Here is a 19,893-nt window from a genome sequence, read left to right on the forward strand (position 1 = left end):
GTACCGAATATGATGAATTACCGTACAACCCTAACTGGTAGCTAAACAAAGTCTGTATTACTACAAAATATGGCAAGACACCAACACATTGCAGGTATTTTTTTTATTGTCATTGTCAAAAGTGTGTTTAAGTCCTTTTTGTGTTGAGCTGTTCAAAACAGCATAATGTTTGAAACACATTTCATGGCAGCAAACTATTTGTCTAGTCATGGTAATAAACACTTTTTTGTTTAGGGTACTTATTAATGACCAAAAATTATGTCTATCTGTTATTATTTCCATTAGTTCTGAGTTAACTATGAACAAAGTGCAAATAATCACGATTCAATATTTCAATCGTTTGACAGCCCTAATTGTAATATATTATTTTCATTGAGTAAAATGAAAATAGTGTGCGCAAAATAGTATAAAAACTAGTCAGCAAAACCAAATTGCTTTAATATATACAGTACAATTTTTTATGTTTAGTGTTACTTTGATGACATCCTTTTGTTTGAGGGCACAGCTCTTGACTGTATAAGTGGGCTGAGGATTACAGATAAAAGGCAGGCCTGCTCAATAAATCTGTTCCCGAGAGAAAGTCTTCCTCGGTAGCAGGTCAGACACACTAGCCTGTTCCTTTGAGTCATGCCGGCATGCATATATACAAAGGGGGTGTGTGGCACAAATTATTTAAATGAAGATAAAATAAGTGCAAAGACAGACAATGAAGGAGGTAATTGGTCTGCTGAAATAACCTATTGACAAACAAAATAAAAGGTTTCGAAAGGGTCAAGCCCATATTACATGCACAAACATAAAAAAGCTCCAGAAATCCATAAAATTATTCTGTAATGACTTTTAAAGGATCTCAGATGAAGATATAGCATAGAAAGAGCAATAAGTCTTCATGTACTAGGAGGGGTACTAGGATGACAGGGGATGCAAGACAATAACAGTGCAATACTGTTTCATAACATGGTCACTACTGCCTAGTTTCTCTTGTTATATTCTTATTTTACTGTCATATTTTTATTCTCATTGTTGCTTTTTATTTTTATTCATATTGTAATAAGTTTATATTTTGTTTCCATTTATACCCCCATTATTTACTTTTTAAATTCAATCTCAATTCTGTACGCTGCTGCTGGAATTGTAATTTTCCTGAGGGAACTCTCCTGAAGGAATCAATAAAGTATTATCTATTCTATGGTCAGGCTGTAGAGTCAAAATCATTACAACTATCCCTAAACAAAGAAAACATGTTCCAAGAAAGGTCAGTGCTGGGGGTGATAAAAGACGAGTGCTGGAGTTAAAAAGAAAAGTTTGTTATTAATGGACGTTCACAGCAGCAAGACCTTGCCGAGATAAACCCAACGCCTAATCTCATTCACGCAAAAAAGATTACCTACATCTAGTGTGGAGTGCAACAAAGCTCAAAGACTTTGCAAAGCGACTGGAGGACAGGGCAACACTACTTGATCTTTTTTCACAGCATTTTGTTAAAGCTACAAGAAATAGGAACTTTTGTGAATAGGTTTATGGAGGTTACCCTGCACACATACATGCAATGTGTGAATGATAAGAAACACACATTCTTTGTAAAACTATTTACATTATATTGTTTATTACCGTATTTTTTTAACTAGAAGTTGCAGTTTTTTCCCATAGTTTGGGTGGGGGCTCGACTTATACTCAGGAGCGACTTATGTGTGAAATTATTAACACATTACCGTAAAATATCAAATAATATTATTTAGCTCATTCACGTAAGAGACTAGACGTATAAGATTTCATCGGACTTAGCAATTAGGAATGACAGATTGTTTGGTAAACATATAGCATGTTCTATTATTTGAATGACTCTTACCATAATATGTTACGTTAACATACCAGGCACCTTCTCAGTTAGTTATTTGTGCGTCCTATAACGTATTCAGCCTGTTGTTCACCATTCTTTATTTATTTTAAATTGCCTTTGAAATGTCTATTCTTGGTGTTGGGTTTTATCAAATACATTTCCCCCGAAAATGCGACTTATACTCCAGTGCGACTTATATATGTTTTTTTTTTTTTCCTTCTTTATTATGCATTTTCGACAGGTGCGATTTATACTCCGGAGCGACTTATACTCTGAAAAATACGGTATATCTCAACAGATAAAAAACAGTGATGGGTAAATGCTGTATTGATGCCGTTTTAGTGCTTCAAATGGTCACCCGTCATCTGCTGGCTTAAAAGAGTCATGACATTTGACCTCCAAGTAAAATGAAAACCGTATTTTCCGGACGATAGAGCTCATCGGTATATAAGCCGCACCCACTAAATATTGGAAGAAAAAATGTTTTCCGTGTTTTAGCCGCACCAGACTACAAGCCGCAGATATATACGTTGTGAAATGAGTTATTTTCACAGAAAGATTATCCATCCATTTGCCACCGCTTATTCCCTTTGGGGTCACGGGGGGTGCTGGTGCCTATCTCAGCTGCAATCGGGCGGAAGGCAGCGTACATCCTGGACAAGTCGCCACCTCATTGCAGGGCCAACACAGACAGACAACATACACAATCACATTCACACACTAGGGACTATCAATTAATCAATCAATGTTTACTTATATAGCCCTAAATCACTAGTGTCTCAAAGGGCTGCACAAACCACAACACAAACCACTACGACATCCTCGGTAGGCCCACATAAAGGCAAGGAAAACTCACACCCAGTGGGACGTCTGTGACAATGATGACTATGAGAACACATATGTCCCCCCAGGGGACCGAAAGCAATGGATGTCGAGCGGGTCTAACATAATACCGTGAAAGTTCAATCCATACTGGATCCAACACAGCCGCGAGAGTCCAGTCCAAAGTGGATCCAACACAGCAGGGAGAGTCCCGTCCTCAGCTGAGCCAGCAGGAAACCATCCCAAGCGGAGGCGGATCAGCAGTTGCCAATCAATCTATCCCCAGGTGCATCTCTTTGGAGGTGGGAGGAAGCCGGAGTACCCGGAGGAGACCCACGCAGTCACGGGGAGAACATGCAAACTCCACACAGAAAGATCCCGAGCCCGGGATTGAACCCAGAACTATTCAGGACCTTCGTACTGTGAGGCAGATGCACTAACCCCTCCTCCACCGTGCTGCCCAGAAAGATTATGTAAATGTTTATTTACATACATTAATTGTTTCCAAAAAGTGCCTTTACACGGCAGTAAAACGGCTGATCAAACAAAAGAAAAGTAATCGTCATGGACCCACCAGCTGTTGAAGCAAGCTCTCCAATCATCTTAACAGACTCAATAAGACCACGGTGTCGTTTTGGTGATTTTACGAAGCTAAGACAATACAACAAAAAGCCATTTTAAGTTAATAATACGAACACAGACACTTGAAAACGTTTTAGCATATTAACTAATGCTAGCGACGCTATCTTAATTACAGGTTGAGCAAGTATAATTAATTTTAGTTATATTGTAAAACTTACAAACATTGCTTGGAGTGATGAACAAATAATCCATGCGAGTAGGAACGCTATGAACGACTAGAAGATGGAACGACACTTGAACATCAGGTTCAAAGCGCTAAACAGAAGAAAAAATATACTGTAGATATTCATCCTGCAGCATTTCAGCGAGTAAACTCGTCCAAAACATGGCGCCGTAGCACAAACATCTTTTCAGTGTGTTGAAAACTATATGTTGAATTCAAAATATTATGGCCTTTAGCAAAGAAAAATCCAAAAATTAGCAGCACCATTTCAAAAGCTGCAGAATTCAAAGCGTAGGAAAACAGAAGCGGCTTATAGTTCTGTATTTACGGTAGTTATAAAATATCATTGTTTTTGTTCTATTTAAACAAATAGCAGTGCGGAAACGTGCAACTCTGGTCAATGAGCCAATTAGTAAATGAGAAAAGAAAACATTTAACTTATTTGGTGCTTTTTGCAAGTTCTCACTCACTCTATTTTGTTTGCTTACATTTTGTCATACAAATGTTACTCACTTGCTCTGTAAAGAAAGAAAGGAAGAAAGCTGTTGAAAACATCTTTAATTACCCCCAGGGAAAGCGAGGGAATACGAATTAAAAGAAACAAAGGTACAAATAAAAACATTTTATTTATTTGTATACAATTTAAAAAAAATAATTGAAGTATAAAAAAATGGTAAAAAAAAGAATAAATTGTTATACATTTGTATAAAGACACTGAGGATAAACATGTAATGCAATTTGGACTGAATAGATTTGTTATCCTTTAAAAAAGGAGTAAACCCACAGTCACAGCTGTGTTAATCAATAAACATATAATATAAACAAAAGGTCAGTGCACCAAACTATGTTTAGTGTCAAACTATGTTATGTGCATGTGTCCTCATGCAAAATGGGAAATAAGTTGCTGCAAAAGTTGCAATGTTTTGAGGACTTTACCCCGATAAAAATCAATCAACTTGTGGTTTTATGAATTTGTTATGACTGTTTTAAGTGTTTGTTGTAACCTTAACCTCAAAAAGTTCAGAATTTAAAACAGAACTGTTAAACAAATACTGCACTGATGTTTTACCTGTTTTACACCACACAAGACTTAAAAGTAGATACAATATGGCAGTAAAAGAACATACTTTAAGCTCATTGACAAACTACTATATAGTTTTTTTTTATTTGTCATAACTAATAATCAATCAATCAATCAATGTTTACTTATATAACCCTAAATCACTAGTGTCTCAAAGGGCTGCACAACCACAACACAAACCACTACCACATCCTTGGTAGGCCCACATAAGGGCAAGGAAAACTCACACCCAGTGGGACGTTGGTGACAATGATGACTATGAGAACCTTGGAGAGGACGAAAGCAATGGATGTAGCAATATCTAACTACAGAAAGAAACACCACCAAAGGCTTCCCCTATTTTCCGCTGTCTGCTCTGTCATCCACAAGTTGTAGAATTTCTGTTTGTTTTATGCTTGAAAGGTGTTTGTCCTTCTTAAACATTCATTTAAGTTTCAACACGTTTACCCCCGCACATTAAGAGCATTAGTGAACTGTTGAGAGTGATTTATAACGGTCATTTTTGTTGGCAAATCAGAGACGATGAGAGATTCATCATCACACTTTGACATGTCTGACGTGGAAATGCGTCCTCTTTGCTAGGTCAGCGTTGCAAATGAGTAATAAATACGAATGCAGCTGAGAAAGGCTCCAGCGACCCCCCGCAACCTCAAAGGGAACAAGCGGTAGAAATGGATGAATAAATAATAATATGATGAATACTGTATATAAATACAATTAAAGGCCTACTGAAATGACATTTTCTTATTTAAACGGGGATAGCAGGTCCATTCTATGTGTCATACTTGATCATTTTGCGATATTGCCATATTTTAACTGAAAGGATTTAGTAGAGAACATCGACTATAAAGTCCACAACTTTTGGTCGCTAATAAAAAAGCCTTGCCTTTACTGGAAGTCACATCCTCACATTGTATATAATCGGAACCTCCAACAAAAAGAGCTATTCGGACTGAGAAAACGACAATTTCCCCATTACTTTGAGCGAAAATGAAAGATTCGTGGCTGAGGATATTGATAGCGAAGGACTAGAAAAAATTTAATAAAAAAAAGAAAGTAAAAAAAAAAAAAGGCGATTGCAATGTGAGCGATTAAGATGTTTTTAGACACATTTACTAGGATAATTCTGGAAAATCCCATGTCTTTCTATTGTGTCGCTAGTGTTTTAGTGATATTATATAGTACCTGATAGTCGGAGGGGTGTGTCCACGGGTGTCTTGACGCCAGTCTCTGAGGGAATTGGGAATTAGTCACGGCAGCAGCACCACGACAGAAGTTACGCTGATCTCTGGTAAGAGGCGAATTTTTACCACAATTTTCTCACTGAAACCTGCCGGTTGACAAGTGGTCGGGATCCATGTTCGCTTAACCGCTCTGATCCATAGTAAAGCTTCACCTCCGGGAATTTTAAACAAGGAACCACCTTGTGTTTGTGTGGCTAAAGGCTAAAGCTTCACACCTCCATCTTTCTACTTTGACTTCTCCATTATTAATTGAACAAATTGCAAAAGATTCAGGAACACAAATGTCCAGAATACTGTGTAATTATGCGATTGAAGCAGACAACTTTTAGCTGCTAGTGGTGCTGCGCTAATATGTCCCCTCTAACTCGAGACGTCACGCCCACGCGTCATGATACGCGTTATCATTCCACGACATTTTCAACAAGAAACTCAGCGGGAAATTTAAAATTGTAATTTAGTAAACTAAAAAGGCCGTATTGGCATGTGTTGCAATGTTAATATTTCATCATTGATATATAAACTATCAGACTGCGTGGTCGGTAGTAGTGGGTTTCAGTAGGCCTTTAAATGTTAATTAGCTGTAATGCAGTAGACAGGAAACGTAAGTAGGTCTGCGCTACATGGGAGGAGGAAAAGTCTGCCGTTTGAGCAATAAAGAGTCGATGTAAGTTACGGTATTGTTACATGTTGCTCTTCTTGCTTTGTCGAGACAAGAAAGAAACATACAGTACATTTTGATTAGACAGCTGACATGCGCAATTGGCAAAAATGACGCTTTTTGGACAAAGTGTGCAGAAAGGTTCCGGGTATTGGACAAAGTTGCTAGAGCGCATATAATTAATTGGGATTGGTTAAATTTGCGGTAATTGCCGCATTTTTAACATCACAAGACCCTGGAGGGACTGAATACAATTTATACTTCACTGACTAAATAGAAATTTAAATTCTACTAGACTCAATGATTACAAATAATTGTTTTTTATTAGGGCTGCACGATTTTAAGAAAAAGCTTAACTGCGTTGTTATTCTCCAAAATTGCGATTTGATATGCAATGTTTATACTATATATATATATATATATATATATATATATATATATATATATATATATATGCACAAAACCGCAAAAATAACGTGTGAAGAAGGACAAGTTACTTTTAGTCTGTCAATCATCATTGGCGGGCCTGGGCGGGCTCTACCTGCTCACACAGTAAGTAATGCCTGCCCTGGGCTGGAAGCGGTTTGTTTAATTGTATTTATTTATTTTTATTTTTTACATTGGAGCAGAGTAAAAATAGGATGATCAGTAATAAAAACAAAGGCATGTTTACTAAGACAATAAAACAAGTAACTGACATGTTAAAGTATAAAAACGAGACAATAATGTTGATTAATTAATTCCAATAATATTTACTTTTGTCTAGTCAACGGGTGGAACAAATTCGGAATACATCCACTCACAACTCTTTAATTGCATACACTGAACGAGGGGTGGAGGTTAGTTATGAACGACAGTCAATCAGATGCCTTTTCTTGCGAGATAAGGAAGACCTAAATACGTGGCTTTAAATAGGAAATGTGTACACCTGGGAAAGTGAACAGGACAAATTTTATTTTTACTACTACCGTGCCATCAGCAAGTGAGTCATTGATTGTGACATCGATACAACTGTAACTGTAAGTCGAATCTATCATATGCTATGATCGATGTTTCGCCATTGATTCCAGACGCCGCGTTGCCAAAGCCTCTATCGCTTTTGGGCTTCTTCTGTACACAACTGATTACTAACTAGATGTAAGGACAAACCCTTAAACAAGCCCAGTTTCCATATGAGTTGGGAAATTGTGTTGGATGTAAATATAAACGGAATACCATGATTTGCAAATCCTTTTCACTCCATATTCAATTGAATGCACTACAAATACAAGATATTTGATGTTCAAACTCATAAACTTTATTTTTTTTTGCAAATAATACTTAACTTAGAATTTCATGGCTGCAACACGTGCCAAAGTAGTTGGGAAAGGGCATGTTCACCACTGTGTTACATCACCTTTTCTTTTAACAACACTCAATAAACGTTTGGGAACTGAGGAAACTAATTGTTGAAGCTTTGAAAGTGGAATTCTTTCTCATTCTTGTTTTATGTAGAGCTTCAGTTGTTCAACAGTCCTGGGTCTCCGCTGTCGTATTTTACGCTTCATAATGCGGCACACATTTTCGATGGGAGACAGGTCTGGACTGCAGGCGGGCCAGAAAAAGTACCCGCACTCTTTTTTTATGAAGCCACGCTGTTGTAACACGTGCTGAATGTGGCTTGGCATTGTCTTGCTGAAATAAGCAGGGGCGTCCATGAAAAAGACGGCTCTTAGATGGCAGCATATGTCGTTCCAAAACCTGTATGTACCTTTCAGCATTAATGGTGCCTTCACAGATGTGTAAGTTACCCAATCCTTGGGGACTAATGCACCCCCTAATGCATCACAGATGCTGGCTTTTGAACTTTGCGTCAATAATAGTCTGGATTGTTCGCTTACTCTTTGGTCCGGATGACACGTTGTTGAATATATCCAAAAACACTTTTAAATGTGGACTTGTCTGACCACAGAACACTTTCCCACTTTGCATCAGACCATATTAGATGATCTCAGGCCCAGAGAAGCCGGCGGCGTTTCTGGAAGTTGTTGATAAATGGCTTTCGCTTTGCATAGTACAGCTTTAACTTGCACTTACAGATGTAGCGACAAACTGTATTTAGTGACAGTGGTTTTCTGAAGTGTTCTTGAGCCAGTGTGGTGATATACTTTAGAGGTTGATGTCGGTTTTTGATACAGTGCCATCTGAGGGATCAATGGTCACAGTCATTCAATGTTGGTTTTCGGCTATGCCGCTTTCGTGGAGTGATTTCTCCAGATCCTCTGAACCTTTTGATGATATTATGGACCGTAGATGTTGAAATCCCTAAATTTCTTGCAATTGCTCTTTGAGAAACGTTGTTCTTAGACTGTTTGACTATTTGCTCACACAGTTGTGGACAAAGGGTTGTACCTCGCCCCATCCTTTCTTGTGAAAGACTGAGCATTTTTGGAGAAGCTGCTTTTATACCCAATCATGGCATCCACCTGTTCCCAATTAGCATGCATACCTGTGGGATGTTCCAGATAAGTGTTTGATGAGCATTCCTCAACTTTATCAGTATGTAGTGCCATCTTTCCCAACTTCTTTGTCACGTGTTGCTGGCATCAAATTCTAAAGTTAATGATTATTTGCAAAAAAAAAAAGTTTATCAGTTTGAACATCAAATATGTCGTCTTTGTAGCATATTCAACTGAATTAGAGTTGAAAATGATTTGCAAATCATTGTATTCCATTTATATTTACATCTAACACAATTTCCCAACTTATATGGAAACGGGGTTTGTAGTTGAGGTTATTGTAAGGATATGCGTTTGAAGTTATTAAAGCCTTTATCATGTCCCGAAAATGACAGAGTTGGCCATTTCTATAGTAATCATATGATGGTAAAGGATTGTTATTGATCAGATATCAATGTGCTAAACCTTCTGCTTGTTTAGAAGCTACTACAATATTAACTCATCTGTGTGTATTGGCGCTGATGTAACTAAAAATACTCAACAACACAGGAAACTTGTAGGACAAATATCAACAGTGCTTTCTCTATTCATGAGATTTGATCCATCACATTCACTGAGGCAACAGTGGAAAATATGACTCCAATCCATGGCTGGCAGCATAAAAGCCACACTAGGGTTCTAAATCCAAAACTAATTTCTGCTTTGGGTTGTGTGTTGTTTGGAAATTCAATGTGGTCTATTAAAAAAATTGTGTTTCATCCGTAGGCCTTTCTAGGACACACAATGCAAGAAATGGCTTGCACTTAATTATGCATACATTAAGATAACAACTCTCAAAGTAAATGGTTGGCAAAAAAGAGCCTCCATGTACTCTCTTTAAACATCCATCCATCCATTTTCTACCGTTTATTCCCCTTTGGGGTCGTGGAGGGCGCTGGCGCCTATCTCAGCTACAACATGAGCGCACTAATAATCTGGAGCTACAGGTATATGAATATTACTTAATTTAATGAACACAATAGCAGATCAATATTCAGGGGATTTACACATTAAAGCTAGAAAAAAAACATATATCCCAATTTGCATCTGGCCCCAAGGGGACATAAGTTTTGTTCAGAATAAAAAAAAAAAAACAATAACAAATAATAACATGGTATGGAAGGGTACGCTGAACATCAGAAAGGAAAAAGCTAAACTTTTATTAATTTAAACAAACACTGGGGCAAAAATAAAATGCACCAGCATGAAGAAGACAAATAATTTGCAGTATTGATCGAGACAGTGAAACAGCAATCCAAAAGACGTCTGCTCGGAATTAGCATCTGATGAATGTCATTGTTGATGTGGATTACTGAATTTTTTTTTTTTAACCATTTGCTTTGTAGTCAGACTTGATTAAAAGGCAAACAAACACTCCATACTAGTAATACACAATTTAAGTTGCAACTATCTATTTAACAGTTCCTAAACCCCACTTTGTAGTAGTTAAAGTAATTTAATTGTTGTTCTATCCATCCATCCTAATATAAGGAAACATGCGTTTCTCTCCAATTTTTGTATCCAGATTGATACATCATGAATGTGAATTGTTTTGAAATACAATGCCCTTATTTCACGATGCTTTTGTTCATTAAGGGCTTGTTCTACTAAGATCCAAATAAAACGTACTAAATAGCGAGTACAACCAGTAAAATTGGGTGTAATATGAGTGGGCGTGTCTACTAAGATATACATTGATAACAAGTGCAAAAGTAGTGCAGACCGCACTATTGGAAAAAGGTTTTTGCATTTTTACCAACTGTAACCATGGAGACACTCATTCCCCCCTACATTTATATAGTATGGTCCGACCTGTGACATTTAATCATGTTGTTGACATGCAGCACACAAACATAAAGTGTACTAGCTTTCCTTGGCTATATTGAAGCCCAATCTAGACAACATAACCTATTTTTGGCATGCTAAAGGTGAATGTGCGCTCTGTAAAAATAGAGAGCATCTCCTACATCAGGAGTGTTCAAACCTTTTGACTTGGGGGGCCGCATTGGGCTAAAAAAAAATGTGGCTGGCAGCCGAAAGCAAGTAAAGTAACAATTTATATAGCCTATACAAATATATGTGTACATATTATATTGGATATATAATTAATACACTTGGATATTAAGAGTGTGTGAAAGTTTGACTAGCTTTTTTTTTATTCCCGTGACGACCTCCTTAAAGTTTTGTAATCAATCAGAAATATCTAGAAGCTAAAATGCTCCAAACTTGAATAAGTGTGAGGAGTGTTTTGTATTTTTCCCAAAGTGAATTTAATGGGTGTTATGTAGATTTTATTTTTTTTTTTATGGTGAATGGACTTTTTTTGTTTTTTTACAATATCCACATGGCTTAGCATGTTGTGTTATGTTTGACCATAAATGTTGACTTTATGTGTTGTTTTTTTGCGTCATAAGTAGGGAATGTTGTTTGGATTGGGTCATATAAGTAATGCTGTGCTTAAGTTACTTAACTGCACAAATCATAGTCGTTGACTTTTATCTATGTTTAAAAGAACAACTAAAACATTTCAGTTCCTACATTGACAGCGTAGAGTCTGGCGTGACCATTAAAAAAACAAAAACGTTAAAGGCCTACTGAAACCCACTACTACCGACCACGCAGTCTGATAGTTTATATATCAATGATGTAATAATAACATTGCAACACATGCCAGTACGGCCTTTTTAGTTTACTAAATTGTAATTTTAAATTTCCCGCAAAGTTTCCTGTTGAAAACGTCGCAGAATGATGATGCGTGCGTTTGACGTCTCGGGTTTTAGCGGACATTTATTTCCAGCCCGATCCAAGCTATAAGTAGTCTGCTTTAATCGCATAATTACACAGTATTCTGGACATCTGTGTAGCTAAATCTTTTGCAATTTGTTCAATTAATACTGGAGACGTCAAAGTAGAAAGATGGAGGTGGGAAGCGGCGTATTCAGGCTGCCTTTAACCCCACAAACACAGCCGGTGTTTCCTTGTTTAAAATTCCCGGAGGTGAAGCTGTACTAAGGAACAGAGCGGTCAAGCAAACATGGTTCCCGACCACATGTCAACCGGCAGGTTTCGGTGAGAAAATTGTGGTAAACTCTTACCGTAGTTATGAGCAGAGCTCGCGTCCTCCTACAGGTGCTGTGGACTATTACCTCCTCCCACCGGAGACACTGGCGGTCACCACACCTGTGGCCACACCCCTCCGACTTTCAGGTGCCATATAATCTCACTAAAACACTAATAACACAATAAGCAGATAAGGGATTTTCCAGAATTATCCTAGTAAATGTGTCTAATAACATCTGAATCGCTCCCACTGTCATCGCCTTTTTTTTCTAGTTCTTCACTCTCAATATCCTCATCCACAAATCTTTATCCTCGCTCAAATTAATGGGGAAATTGTTGTTTTCTCGGTCCGAATCGCTCTAGCTCCTGGTGGCTATGATTGTAAACAATGTGAGGATGTGAGGAGCCCGCACATTGTCTGCTACTTCCGGTACAGGCAAAGCTTTTTTATTAGCAACCAAAAGTTGCAAACTTTATCGTCGATGTTCTCTACTAAATCCTTTCAGCAAAAATATGGCAATATCGCGAAATGATCAAGTATGACACATAGAATGGACCTGCTATCCCCGTTTGAATAAGAAGATCTTATTTCAGTAGGCCTTTATATATGCTCTATATACATATTATATTCTGTCAGCTAACACAGTTCAAAAACCACACCATGGTGTTTTAAAGTGTTAAATAAACATAACATACATAAATATCTCAACTGCATTTAGAAAAACTGATGCAAACCGAGCATCGTATAGGCTAAAACATCACCTGCTAAATTAGTAATCTTGAGCAACAACATTAAATCCATTAATTCCGCATGGATATTAGTTTTTTTAACTTTTTGACGGATGACTTTATTGAAGTTGGTTTGACTGAGTTGGAAATGAAGGCATCCTTTATTGCATTTCTGAAAATGAAGCCGCAGACTGCTAATACGCTCTTGGCGCATTACCTGAGCCAGCTGCTGATGATAATTTAGTGTTGACTAAAATATAACCAAGTGTCCAGCAAAATCCCGCCTATCTTCTTTCAGTGACTTGCAAGCCTTTGACATTCAGATGTTTTGGATTGAATCCAGCTTAAAGCATTTTGCTGCCTTGCATTGCTGTTACCAATATCAACCATTCAAACTCTGCCTAATATAACATTTCTAAAGCACTTTTTCAGAATACACACCATCAACTCTAATGATGTGACACAAATCCAGAAACATGAGGTTCTGAAAAACATGTTATTATGAGAATCTGACAAAGCATAAAATTAGATATTCCAGGGGAGAACATCCTGGTCTTGCCACATTTCCTCACATCCAATTGCTTACATGCTTCTAATTATTATAATTTCCACTTCTACATTTCCTGAATAATTAAAAAATAAGTCTTACTCCAATATTTGGTTGGATTGCCTTTAGCTTTGATTACAGCATGCATTCACTGTGGCATTGTTTCCACAAGCTTATGCAACGTCACAACCAGAGGAGGGCACCCAAATATTGTACTCAAGTAAGAGTACCAATACATTAGAATAATATGACTTAAGTAAAAGTAAAAAGTAGTCATTAAAATAGTTACTTGCGTAGGAGATAGTATTCCATTAAAAAATTACAAGTATTGAGTAACTTTTGACTTATTTAAACATTTATTTTTAAAGACTTTTAGATTAAAATTGGAGGATACGTGTGCGTGTGTAAAATATAAAAATCATATACAATTTTCTGCAGCATGTTTTCTCTAGTTAGAAATGTTAGAATTAGTTAGAATTCTTGTAGGCTCAGGCTGAAATCTGAACATTTCTATTGACACAGATGACAGCACATGATACAAATATCCTTTTTACTAGTTTGAAAGTACTCAGTGAAGATTTGTGCTGCCTTCTGTGATGTCATGTCACTTTTTACAGTCAGTTTGTTTCTATCCACTTAATTAATCCAAATTGTCAAATAATTCAGTTTCTTCTATTTTCACAGCAACATGCAAAGTTGTAGTTTCCATGCTCTATCGCTAAAGTGACTCCTGGCCATACGGAGTGTGCCTCTTGTACAAAGGGACGATTGTGGTCATTTCAGCTTATTTAGCTATGTTAGAATGAAGCAGCAGAAGACAATGCTACATGCTAATAAGCTAGGTCTAGTTACTTTCAAGCTGAGGACCTAACAGTAAAGTACAGCTTTTCACTGCTTTATGGCGTTGTTGGTAATGTTTAGATCTGTTTAAATGACACTTGTGGTTATGGTGATAATCAATGACCTACAAAAAGATGGCTAATTAGTCAACTGTTTTAAGGGATTTCTGTACAGTAATTCTCTCAAACAGGTAGGATGGGCTGGTGTCATGTCATGTAAATAAAGTGTCTTCTTTGGGAACATTCTGATACTTATTAAACAAGTAGGTTTCTAGTATATAATATACTTTCAAATAATGACCTAGTTCGGTTTCTTATAGCTGCACTTCGTGCTTATTTTCTATTGTTTAAACCAGGGGTCACCAACCTTTTTGAAACCAAGAGCTACTTCTTGGGTACTGAATAATGCGAAGGGCTACCAGTTTGATCCACAGTTAAATAAATTGCCAGAAATAGCCAATTTGCTCAATTTACCTTTAATAAATAAATCTATATATATATATAAAAAATGAGTATTTCTGTCTGTCATTCCGTCATACATTTTTTTTCCTTTCACGGAAGGTTTTTTGTAGAGGATAAGTTATGAAAAAAACCCTTAATTGAATGGTTTAAAAGAGGAGAAAACATGAAAAAAATGAAAATTAAATTTTGAAACATAGTTTCTCTTCAATTTCGACTCTTTAATATTCAAAATTCAACCAAAAAAAGAAGATAAAAACTAGTTAATTAAAATCTTTTTTGAAAAAATTAAAAAAAGAATTTATGGAACATCATTAGTAATTTTTCCTGATTAAGATTAATTTTAGAATTTTGATGAGATGTTTTAAATAGGTTAAATCTAAACTGCATTTTGTTAGAATATATAACAAATTGGACCAAACTATATTTCTAACAAAGACAAATCATTATTTCTTCTAGATTTTCCAGAACAAAAATTTTAAGAGAAATTCAAAATACTTTGAAATAAGATTTAAATTTGATTCTAAAGATTTTCTAGATTCGCCAGAATAGTTTTTTTGAATTTTAATCATAATAAGTTGGAAGAAATATTTCACAAATATTCTTCGTTGAAAAAACAGAAGCTAAAATTAATAATTAAATTAAAATGTATTTATTATTCTTTACAATAAAAAAATAAATTTACTTGAACATTGATTTAAATTGTCAGGAAAGAAGAGGAAGGAATTTAAAAGGTAAAAAGGTATATGTGTTTAAAAATCCTAAAATCATTTTTAAGGTATTCTTTCTCTAAAATTGTCTTTCTGAAAGTTATAAGAAGCAAAGTAAAAAAAATAAATGAATTTATTTAAACAAGTGAAGACCGAGTCTTTAAAATATTTTCTTGGACTTTCAAATTCTATTTGAGTTTTGTCTCTCTTAGAATTAAAAATGTCGAGCAAAGCGAGACCAGCTTGCTAGTAAATAAATAAAATTTAAAAAATAGAGGCAGCTCACTGGTATGTGCTGCTATTTGAGCTATTTTTAGAACAGGCCAGCGGGGCTACTCATCTGGTCCTTATGGGCTACCTGGTGCCCACGGGCACCGCGTTGGTTACCCCTGGTTTAAACAAATGACCCAACAATAGTATGAATGTCCGATAATGGGTTTTTTGCGAATATCCCGATATTGTCCAACTCTTAATTACGGATTCCGATATAAACCGACACCGATACATACTGTCGTGGAATTAACACATTATTATGCCTAATTTTGATGTGATGCCCCAATGGATGTATTAAACAATGTAACAGGGTTTCCCAAAATAAGAGAACAACTTCAACTCAAGTTATGGAAAAAAGTGCCAACATGGCACTGGCATATTTATTATTGAAGTCACAAAGTGCATTATTATTTTTAACATGCCTCAAAACAGCAGCTTGGAATTTGGGACATGCTTTTCCTGAGATAATCCTGATACCCACTACAACTATGGGAAATACTATACTTTTACTTTCACAAAGTGCATTATTTTTTTTTTTTTTTTTAAACATGCCTCAAAATAACAGCTACAAAAACAATGAAAGCACACAGCTTCAGTCCAGAGTATACTACAGTAATAAAGTAAACAGTAACATAGTCCTCCTTAAGTGCAAGACTGCCTGGCATACTGTATAACAAGAAATTATAAATAACAAGAAATTATAAACTGGGCTCAATCTGCCCTGCTTTAACGTATGAGTTAAAAAAAAAGTGCTGCAAGCGAGTGGTGAGTGCTTGAAGTGGCCTACCAGTCAGTCAGAGCTTCTGAAATGCTGCATTGAGACAGGGCACCTCCGTTCACCGCAAGCTGCAAAGTGTGCACCATGCAGGGCAGACTAGCCACACCAAACTCCATGGCAGCTTTTGCCATACTGTGTGCGTTGTCCCTGACCACAACGTGAGCTTTTGCCCTGGGGTGGTTTTTGTTATATTTTTGTTTTTTCTATGCGGACTCTTTAAGCGATAACTGTGTGGTACTACTTTTTTTCGGTGTTTGCTTTTCACTCATCTTTCGCTTGTAATCATCGTGTATCTCCTTATGATTCTTGAAGAGGTGGGAGATCAAATTGCTCGTATTAAAGGAAGTCTTGATTCCTCCTCGCATAACCAACTTTTTGCAGTCATTACAAATTGCCAGTTTTTTTTCAGTCAGAGACACTTTAAAATAATCATGGCATGGTGTCGTTCCTCAGTCATCGAGCGAGCTCGCTTGTTAGCCACGGCTACAGCACCGGCAACAACACAGTCTTGTTGTTGTTATGCTGCGCTCGCGGCGGTTTGATGAGGTCATCAAGCATCGCCAGTAAACCTCTCATGTTGCAGTCGGCAACTCCTGTGGTGTGTGTGGGAGAGGGGAGAGGCGAGAGGGGAGGGGCAGCTGACTGGGAGACGCATTTGCTCATTACTTCCCCCTATGTCCGTGTTTTACCGGATATGTACCGCTCTGTACAGCAGCGTTTTAAAAAGTTATTAATTTTACTTTTTGAAACCGATACCGATAATTTCCGATATTACATTTTAAAGCATTTATCGGCCGATAATATCGGACATCTCTAAACAATAGGCATCTGCTCATATTTAATTAAGATCATATTGGATAAACTCCAAAGTGGCGTTCGATTTTGGAGTATCGACTTTTTATTAATTATTGGAAATACAACGCAACTGCCGGACTAAAAAGCAAAATATTACATTTATCCGCAAAAGTTGGACTCTGAATACAGTGGAACTTTGATTTACTAACTTATTATTGTACAAACTTTTCGATTAACAAACGTTTCATCCACTCATTTTGTGCCTGGCTGCCCATCCATTGTGGGCGGATTGATGGATATCCACTGCTCGCTGTTTATTGTATGTCTGCTCAATGTCTCGGCCGTTAGCTACTGAGCTCAGTGCTACTTTGTATGCTTTTTAAACATTATTTGTAAAACTTTTTACAAAATGTTTGAGTTTTGCTAGCTCAATATGAGTCCAAAGAAAGCAATTCACAAGCGATGTGTGATTTGAAACATTCAGGAAGTATTCACGGCGTTGTCGACACTGCCTTCTCCTCGTGCTGCCAATAAAGATCAACTTATAAGGTAAAGTGGATTCCATATTAAATTCCTATCATTGTAGGAACTTGGCTGTTAAAGTTAAACAGATTTGCGATTTAGTGACAGTGTTTCTCTGGGAAAGCAGGGCGGCTGCGTAAGTAGGACAGTTCAACTAGTTGTTTTTTAGGCTTTGCTAAAAAAGGAATGATTGATCAATCACCCCCTTGTTATGTTTGTTTGATTATATAGTACTGTACAGTGCTTTATATACCTTGTTTATCAAACTATAATACCTTTTTCCAACACTTTGAACCCTGCGGCTTATAGAACTTTCCAGCTAATTTATGATTTTTTTCTTTGCTTTGCTTTTTTTGCTTTTCATCAAACTCCAACAGAGAGACAAACAAAGCGTATTATCGTTTGTGCTATGGCACCATCTTTTATGCGAGTTTGCTCAGTGCAAGTGCTGTGGGTTGAAAATGTACATCCTGTTGTGTGCCTTAAACCGCAAGTATTTGTTCATAGCATTTATGCTCAAAAGGATAATTCATCATTCCAAGCAACGTTTGTACGTTTTGCAATATGATTAAAACAATTGGTACTTACTAAACCGTCACGTGTGATGTCTGTAGGAGTGTATTCATGCATATTTGTGCATGCTTAATTTCCCCAGGGATCAATAAAGTACTTTCTATTCTATTCTATTCTATGCTGTTGTAATGTAATCAAGCAGTAGCATTAGCAAAAATTCCAGCATGTGTCTGTGTTAGTTTTAACTTACTATGACATTCTTCTGGTATTGTTTTAGTTTTGTAAATTCACCAAAACATCACCGTGGAGTTATTGAGTCTGCAAGCTTCCGCAGCTAGTGGGTCCATGACGATGACTTCTGTTTTGTTTGATCAGACGTTTTACTGCCGTGTTAACAGCACCATTTGGAAACAATTAAGGTATGTGAATAAATATTTAAAAAATCTTTTGTTTTGGTTGCGGTTTATAGTCCAGTGCGGCTTATATATGTAAAAATGTTAGTTTCAACTAACATTCGGTGGGTGCGGCCTAAATACGGTTATTGTATTTAGAGTGTACACTCTTTTTAGTAAAATGTTTTTTTTGTCGAGGCTGCATCCCATTTTTATAACCACATTGCTTCTTATGGATAAATGTACTTCCATATACAAACTTTTCTATTTACAAACATTGTTCAAGAACCAACTTTGTAAATCGATGTGCCATTATGTAAGATAAGCAAGTCTTGCATATATATGCTTTGTTAGAAAAGACAAAAACAAAAAAGCAACATGTTTTCAATATACATGAACTGACGGATTGCAAATAAAGGATCACCAAATCACTGGTTTCTGTGTTAATAAGAAAAGCTCTGATGTGTTGGGGGAGGAATTGCTGGCTGTTGCTTTACATGTATACATCTCTGGACCGTGAATATCTTGCTGAAAAACAACATCCTCTGCAGTCTGCAGTGGACATTTGTTTTAGTTTTTTGTCGGAATTACACATTTCGGCAAGCATTAAACCTGTTATGCAAAACACGAATGTCCACTGCACAGGGAAACTAGTTGTCAAGAGGATATAATACGACCCGGTGTTTCCAGATTTGTTTTTCTATGTAAAAAATACTGTTTTATTTGGTTCAAACTGCTGTTAACCAATACGGATAGGTACAATACTACAAAAAGGTGAGCTTAGTGGAGCCATTCCCTGAAAATAATCTGCAGTACATGTAGTCACAAGTCTGTGCCCTGTGACAGATCATCTTACAAAGGGAAGAGAAAAGCCTTACTTACCCCACATGGCTGAAAGATAAGGCCATCGACTTCATGGCTGACTTGGGATGTGAAGCTTCCTTCCAGGAGCTGAAACGTAAAAACAATCAAGTCAGAACATACTGGAAATATAAAATAAAAATGAATTTGTAAAGTTACCAATCGCAATACCTGTGGGAGTACTAAATGTATTGAGAGTGACCATAACAGAGAAGGTCTATATAGTTCTAATAACTGGCAGTGCTATCCATTTATGAAAATAACAAGAAAACAATGTATTTCATGACTTCCATTAGCATCAAGTGCAGCACAGTGATAGCAGAGAATGAGAATCTATGTGTTACATTAGCATAACAAACACTTTTAGCAGCATCTGGGAGAGCGCATGGCTATTGTTTAATAAAAGCATATCAACTACAACACCAAGCATACAAACAGCATATTGTTAGAATACTACAGGAGAGATTATAAAAATGTCTAATAATGAA

The 19,893-nt window shown here is 36.7% G+C and overlaps 1 protein-coding gene across 2 annotated transcripts in view; it reads right to left on the minus strand.

Annotated features, from left to right (window-relative positions):
* Window positions 1-19,893, minus strand: part of rngtt (RNA guanylyltransferase and 5'-phosphatase) — a 295,667-nt gene that overhangs the window by 87,800 nt on the left and 187,974 nt on the right. For both annotated transcript variants that reach the window (XM_061885874.1, XM_061885873.1), the window contains one exon: window positions 19,427-19,495. In XM_061885874.1, coding sequence (XP_061741858.1) covers window positions 19,427-19,495 — 69 coding nt within the window. The remainder of the gene's footprint in view (window positions 1-19,426; window positions 19,496-19,893) is intronic.

The sequence above is a fragment of the Nerophis ophidion genome, linkage group LG24 (assembly GCF_033978795.1).
Source record: "Nerophis ophidion isolate RoL-2023_Sa linkage group LG24, RoL_Noph_v1.0, whole genome shotgun sequence".
Taxonomy (NCBI): domain Eukaryota; kingdom Metazoa; phylum Chordata; class Actinopteri; order Syngnathiformes; family Syngnathidae; genus Nerophis; species Nerophis ophidion.